Consider the following 7,358-nt stretch of genomic DNA (forward strand, 5'->3'; position numbering starts at 1 on the left):
ACTCAAGACCTGGTTTTAAAGGAACTGGATCAACTCAGACCTGGTTTGAAAGGAACTGGATCAGCTCAGACCTGGTTTTACAGGACCAGAATTAACTCAGACCTGGTTTTACAAGAACTGGGTCAGCTCAGACCTGGTTATACAGGAAATGGATCAACTCAGACCTTGTTGTGGATCTTCTGGATATGGTCTGGATCACGGACCACCACCTGTTGGTTGATCAAGTCCGCCCGGTAGACCGTCCTTTCCTCCGGGATCTGGCTCACTGGCAGCGGAGCCTCGTAGTCCTCATAAACCCGGATCCGCCTCCGGGGAGCCCGGAACTCAGCCTGCATGCTGCCTGGACTGGTTCTGGGTTTGCAGGTCTTGCTAACTCTGGTGTTGATAGTTAGCTTTTTAGTACACGGCAGTTTTTCTACCGGAAGTGACGGTGTTACGGAGAGTATGTCCGATCAGAAACATCGGTATATTATTTCAGTTCCTCTTACAGTCGAAACGTTAAAACAAATAAACAGACGTGAAAATATATTTTAACTCACCGTCTTTTAGTCTGAAAAATAGTGTTTACATTTTTTGTGTGTGTGTTTTTATCTGAAGAAAAACCACAACAAACAATACAGATCTTTTATGACAATAACAGATGCTGCTCTTTATCATGTTCAAAGGCTTTCTTCTTCTTCTTCTTTAGTTAACCAGTTCAACACCTTTTTTTAATGTTTGATTGTCCTGCCCCAGTGTCCCCATCCCCCTCTCTTCCAGCAGCAGATTTCACCTCGTAACCTAACCGGTGTCATCAAAACACAGTTACACACAGTCCCCACACCTTAGCAGCCTACACCCCAGGAAGGCGGCAGGCCTGGACAAGGAATGCCCCAGGATGCTCAAGACATGTGCTGTCCACAGCCTTTCCAACAGGTCTTTGCAGTGGGTCCTTCATGATGGAAGACATCCTGTCTCATTCCACTTCCTAAGAAAGCACACCCCAAGGAGCTGAATGACTACAGGCCGGTCACCTTTTGAAGAAAGTGCTGCTGAAACTCCTTAGACCAGGTTCACCATACTGAGGACCCTATGTTCACGTACCAGGAGAAGATGGGGGTGGATGCCATTCGCACAGGGCCCTCTCACCTAGACAAGGGAAACTGATGTGAGGGTCATGTTTTGCAACAACCCAGGGTCCAGTCGCAGAGTTGCAGTCACCCACCCAAAACCCCATTGAAACAGTGTCAACTCACCCACGGCACAAATTAAATAAACCTAAAATCAGTTCTAATAATATAAATCATAAAAATCGTATTAAAATAAACAGTTACTTTACCAGAATAAAAGAATAAAATAAATTAAACGTGTTTATTGAACATCAGATCTCTTTCTTCTAAATCCCTGTTAGTTAATGACCTGATAAATCATAATGATTTATTCTGTCTGACAGAAACCTGGTTAAAACAAGAAGATTCTGTTAGTATAAATGAATCCACTCCACCTAATTATTAAAATGTTTAATGTTCCTAGAACAATAGGTGGAGCCGCGGAGGTGTAGCTTCTATTTTTCAGTCAGGAATATTGACTAATGCTAAACCAATTAGTTATAATTCTTTTGAGTTGTTGTCCTCAGTCTTGTTCATCTAAAATCAAAAAGGCCTCTTTTACTAGTTCCAACCACGTTAAGTCAAATCCTCTGAACGGTTTCTTTTTGTTGAAACATTTCATCTTTCATCCAAAAGACTTCATCAGTCTGAGGAGTCACAACAAACTCAGCATAAATAGCATCTTTTCATAGTGGGTCAACCAGTTTGATGGTGCGCTGATGGTTTCTGGAGTCCGCCCTCTCTCTCGCCGACTCGTCTGCGGCAGCCATGGCCAAAGTGATTCAAAACAACAGCAGACTCCAGAAACCATCTTAGCACCATCAAACACTATGTGAAGACGCTATTTATAAGACTGAGTTTGTTCTGGCTCCTCAGACTGACCCAGGACAGACCCAACCCCTCAGACCTGAACCAGGACAGAGACAACCCCTCAGACCTGAACCTGTGTGAACTGGTTCAGGTGATTTAAAAACACTTCACACTTTACTCGTGTTTGAAAGGTCTAGTCAAAATAAATAAAGTTTAGAAATCAGTCCAAGCCTTCTGTCAATCAACTGGCATCACCACAGGGCCACTGGTTTGGTTCCCAGACCAAAACAGATCAACTGGCCCAGTTTCCACGGTAACAGATGCAAGAGGCTGGTGTAATTAGTGGTTTAACTGTGTTCACACCCTGTAACTGCTGGTTTACATCAGTTTAACTCGAGGTTTTGTTGGTTTAAAGGCAAATGGTTGGTTTAACTGGTTCTAGAACCAATTAAACTAGTGGGGACTGTGTCCTCCTGTCTGTCTCCCCAAGCGTCCTCCTGTCTGTCTCCCTGAGTGTCCTCTTGTCGGTCCACCATGTAGTACTGGTGCTTCTGGATGTGCTGGCACAAAGTGGTGTATTTGGACACCCTCCTCATTCTGGGCAGGACAAAGCAGCGAGTGAAGTCCTCTCTGCTGAGGACATCGTGTCCCTCTGCCGTCAGGACGCTGTTCAGGAACTGGAGACAGAAGCTGAAGCAGTTATGGTCGTCCTCGTGAAACCTAAAAGACACAGACGAGTGGTCAGAGAGGACATCAGGTGTGTCAGAGGAGTGTCAGGTGAAACTTACCTGTGCCACACAGGGTCCCACATGGGTCCATCAGAAAACCGCTCCAGGTACTGATCCCATTGAGCCAGCAGGTGGAACATGTCAGGTCGGACCAGAGGGACACTGATGCAGCGTTCCCACCCACTTTGATCGCGCCGCACGCCATCCTGAGTGTAGTTGTACACAACACCTGCATGAGACAGGTGAGACAGACAAACAGGTGAGACAGGTCTCTACTACTTCTGTATAAAGCACTTAAAAACAGCAATGGGGTGGGGGTGTGCACTGTATGGCGGCGGCGGAGTGAGAAGTGTTGGGCTCCCACCAGTACTGCTTGGAAAAGTGCCTTTCGAGAATATAATCTCACTACTTTTACGTTGGATGCTCCAGTATTCAACATTGCTGTGAGATTGACTCGGCAAAGCTGAGGAATGGAGACAATCTTGAGGAAATATAAGTATAGGAGATCTGTGGATGCTGGACCCGACACCACCTCGAGCCACAGTACTTCTAAAACCGGGAACTCGGCTCCGCCCTCACTAGGTCCCAGAGAGACGGGCGTGTTGTCCCTTAAGTCAGACATTCTGGCTTCAATAAAAGATATTTCAGCGGTGATTAAATTGGAAATGAAAGCTGCCCTCGCAGAGGAGCCTGCCTTCATTAAGGGTGAACTTCGAGCAGTGAGAGCAAAAGTGGCGGCACCAGAGCACTCCAAGATCTGGACCAGGTGAAACTGAGTGTTGAAGACGTGCTGTCCACCTGGTCGGATGAGGTTGTGGCTCTGCGCAGTGTCATGACGGAACTGAAAGACGAGACAAATGGGCTGAAAAAGAAATGTGGAGACGTGGAGGAACATGTGTGTCACATGTTCTTCTCGCGCTTGCATGGGTTTTCTCCGGGTACTCCGGTTTCCACCCACAGAATAAAAACATGCGTGTTACTCTGCCTTCAGGCAAGAGAGATCTGTGATCTCAACGGTTAACTAAAGGTTACGAATAAATTAATTAAATAAGCCCTCCTCCACCCTGGCACCTGAACTCACTCTCACCTGTCGTGTTGGAGATGCCAGTGTGAAGATCAGAAGTCCCATTAAAATCTCTGAGAATAAAACAGCAAAACACAAGGCTGGATTATACAGGATTAGACTGGTTCGCACTCATTCAGACTGGTTAGACAGGTTTAAACTGGTTTAGCGTTTAAAACTGGATTAGACTGGTTCACACTATTTAGACTGATTAGACCAATTTAAACTGGTTAAACCAGGATTAAAACTGGAGAACACTGGCCCACACTGATTCCGACAGGTTAGACCGGTTTAAACTGGTTTAGACTGGTTTGAACCTGCATAAGACCAGTCCACACTTATTCCGTCTGTTTAGACTGGTTTAACCTGGTTTAACCTGATTTAAAACTGGTTTAGACTAGTCCAAACTAATTCAGACTGGTTTAGACTGGTTTGAACCTGGATAAGACCAGTCCACAAAACTGGACACGCACAAACACAAACACACACACACACACACACACACACATTCAGACTGGTCAGACTGGTTTAGCCTGTCTTAAAACTGGATTACATTGGATTATGAAAGGATTACAGGATACAGGATTAAGGATTACACCGGTTTACACTTGTTCATACTGGTTAGACTGTTTTATACTGGTTCACACTTGTAAAATTGAATTAGACCGAATTATACAAAATTAATCTGGTCCACATTCCTCCATACTGGTTAGACTGGTTCATACTGGACAAAACTGGTTTAGATCTGGATTAGACCGGTTTACACGAGTTCAGACTGCTTAGACTATTTTTTATACTGAATTCTCAGTTTGGATCAGGAGGTTCCCATTGGATCAGAGCTTTAACTTGCTGACTCAGTGGATTTAGATGTTTAAACTGTGCTTACCTGTGCAGGTGTCACCTACCTGTGGTGGTTGTCGTGTGCAGGAGCCACCAGCAAGCAGCAGGAGCTCTTGTGTCCATTGGAGAAAGGGGAAGGCAGGCTGACGGGGGCCTCCTGCAGCCTGCTCCTCCTGAGCTCCTCCCCACAATTTGGGCACTCCTCTGGAACGGAGAAACAGAAGATCTCCTTCTGACAGTGGCTCAGACGGATGACGCTGTGCTCCATTGCCTCCTTTGACTCTGTCTCCTGTTCCTCCTCCTCTTCTCTTTTACGCCTCGTCCTCCTTCTCACTTGGTTACAGCCTATCAGATGACATCACTGCCCATTACTTTGGCCTATCAGGTGTTATTCTGTCAGCCAGGTAGTCATGTGACCTGACTCACCTGCTGCTGCATGACTCTGAGCAGGCAACCTCTGGACTTAGAGCAGGAAGTGCTCACCAAAATAAAATACATGAAAAATAAAGTGAGTAAAAAAAATCTAAACTTGAAACTTTGATGCTCAAACATCCATCAGTCCCCCTGAACTGGACCTCGAAGACCACAGTTCCATGAACTGGACGTTAAAATCTCAGAGGACTGTCTGGTCTGCAGAGAGAGACATGATGGTTGAAAGAAGACACAATACCTGCGTAATACGAACAGTTTGTAAAAAGTTTGACCGTTGACACGACTGAAGGGTTAGTGTGACGTCATCAGACTCTCAACTGAACATTCTGAGGTAAAGTCATTAAATCCTCCATGTTGAACGAATGTTAACCTGTGACTGTGTAAAAAGTGGTAAAGATGTGAAAACAGCAGGGCAGTCATAAAAGTCCAACTTCCTGTGACCCGATTAGACTCTGAATGACGGTTCTGCTGTGAAGTCTGAACTGCACAGTCTTATGTTTTATCTCTGTCACATGAAATTCTGCAGAGACAAAGTTTTGATGCGTTTCTGTCTTTTTCAAGCCGTGGAAGGAGCAGCGAAGCCAGAATCCTGACAGAAACAAAATCAGCCCCTTTTAACCAACAGGTTTATTCTGGGCTCTGATCTGAAGATGAACATCAGAGGCTGACGTCCTGATGTCTCTGAATCTGTTCATGAAAGTAAATGTGTCTTTCAGTCCAGCAGTCAAACAGTTGTGTTCAAACCGTCACAATAAAAACTGAAAACTAGGCCAGGAGCTGCGATCTGATTGGCTCAGACAGACTGCAGGACACAAGGTTTTCCATCTCACCTGTCAACCTGGGAGACCTGATCAGGCAGCTCAGGTGTGTCTGACACTGATACTCACATGGGGTCAAATGTCTGACTTGATTCTTTAGTCCTCCATCATTCCCACAGGTGACCTTCGACCCCAAACCACCAGTTTATTGATTCAAAAGTCTCAACACCCACAGTTTTCAGCTCTGAGCCGCTGAAAACCATCAGAGAAGTAAAATCAGTTTTATGCTACAGAACCAGAACACACCTGGGACATCAGTGACATCTGTGAGGAACAGGAAGTAAACACAGAATTACTGGGCCAAAGACTGACTGAAACAGAAGTTCCTTCTTCATGTTTAAATATCAAAATGTGTAAATCCTCAGTTCTGAATATAAACACTAAACAGACAAACAGCTGAAGAACTGAACAGGTGGAGATCTGAACAGGTGGAGAACTGAACAGGTGGAGAACTGAACAGCTGGAGATCTGAACAGGTGGAGAACTGAACAGGTGGAGAACTGAACAACTTAATTCAAAATAAATTTAATGACTGAGGAAAAGTGGAAGACATAAAAAGAGTAAGTTCTGTCTAATCCGAGCCAGTAGACACGAACAGTACGGCTCAGAACTCCTCAGTTCAGTTCAGCTGGTTATCCAACCAGTGCAGACATGTTCCTGTTTTTAGTTTTCTAAGTCGCCTTATAATCTTGCTGTTTTTTGCTACTATTCCTCTTGATTGTTCTTTTGGTTGTTATTTTGTTTTAAATTTGTATGCCTCTTTTATGACTGTCTATTGTTGTCGTTGTTATCCATTGTTGTCATCACTCTTTGTTAAGAAATCAGGTCTCTCTTGTAAATGAGTTCCCGAGGCTCAGTGGGATTAACCAGAGCCCTGTAGGATTAACCTGTCGAAATAAAGTTGAATGAATGCATCCGCAGCGGAACCTTCCTGCAGCTCTCCGCCGGACCGGTTAGACTGGGGGACGTTCAGAGAGAACTTCCGGTAGCTTTGAGTCTGAAAGTCCGCGGAGGAAGATGAGTAAACAGGTGACTTGTAGGTAAGCGCGTGTCTCTGTCAGTTTCTTACCTGTGTGTCCGATTCGTGTTTGTGCACACGCGCTGCCGTGATGCTAAAGTTTTTAGCGGTTAGCTTCGTAATATAAACACACCTGGTTTTGAGCATGCGCACTCTAGAGCAGGCGGCTAAAATATGGCGTCTCATCGATTAGTTGATCAGCCGTTAACAGATCGACTGTGACCATGGGAACCGTTAGCTTCCGGCCTGAGTTTGTTAGGTGCCTAATGACGTAAGAAGTGTCAGGCGGGTTGAAGGATGGTTCTGGACCTTTTTCAACTTTTATTTATCCAGGTTAGTCTCATTGAGTCACGAGGACTCGTTTTCAAGAGAGACCTGTTTTCAGACAGACAACATAAAAAGTACAGACCATAAACAACAACTTCCATCCATCAGTCATCTTTACCCACTTCTTCCTTTTCTGGTCGCGGGGGTCACTGGTGTCCATATCCGTTAGTCACTGTGCGAGAGGTGGGGGACACCCTGGACAGTTCTCCAGTCCATCACAGGGACACCCTGGAC

At 45.1% G+C, this 7,358-nt stretch overlaps 3 protein-coding genes across 3 annotated transcripts in view; 1 reads left to right on the forward strand and 2 right to left on the reverse strand.

Annotated features, from left to right (window-relative positions):
- tsen2 (TSEN2 tRNA splicing endonuclease subunit) overlaps window positions 1-462 on the reverse strand; it is a 2,785-nt gene extending 2,323 nt beyond the window's left edge. The window contains 2 exon segments of the mRNA XM_037679717.1: window positions 165-402; window positions 404-462. Coding sequence (XP_037535645.1) covers window positions 165-402; window positions 404-462 — 297 coding nt within the window.
- Window positions 463-2,220: 1,758 nt separating this feature from the next.
- On the reverse strand, window positions 2,221-4,813 carry LOC119412682 (MKRN2 opposite strand protein). Its single transcript, XM_037679718.1, has 4 exons — window positions 4,595-4,813; window positions 3,714-3,763; window positions 2,687-2,855; window positions 2,221-2,618 (listed from the first exon to the last, which is right to left on the reverse strand). Exons 1-4 carry the CDS (start codon window positions 4,795-4,797, stop codon window positions 2,327-2,329), a joined length of 714 nt encoding a protein of 237 aa, XP_037535646.1. The 5' UTR covers window positions 4,798-4,813; the 3' UTR covers window positions 2,221-2,326.
- Window positions 4,814-6,735: 1,922 nt separating this feature from the next.
- The window catches only part of mkrn2 (makorin, ring finger protein, 2), a 4,282-nt gene continuing 3,659 nt past the window's right edge, over window positions 6,736-7,358 (forward strand). Inside the window, exon 1 of the mRNA XM_037679719.1 lies at window positions 6,736-6,819. Within this exon, the coding sequence (XP_037535647.1) occupies window positions 6,797-6,819 (23 nt within the window). The 5' untranslated portion in view covers window positions 6,736-6,796. The remainder of the gene's footprint in view (window positions 6,820-7,358) is intronic.

This window comes from Nematolebias whitei, chromosome 7, assembly GCF_014905685.2.
Source record: "Nematolebias whitei isolate Nwh7 chromosome 7, NemWhi1, whole genome shotgun sequence".
Taxonomy (NCBI): Eukaryota; Metazoa; Chordata; class Actinopteri; order Cyprinodontiformes; family Rivulidae; genus Nematolebias; species Nematolebias whitei.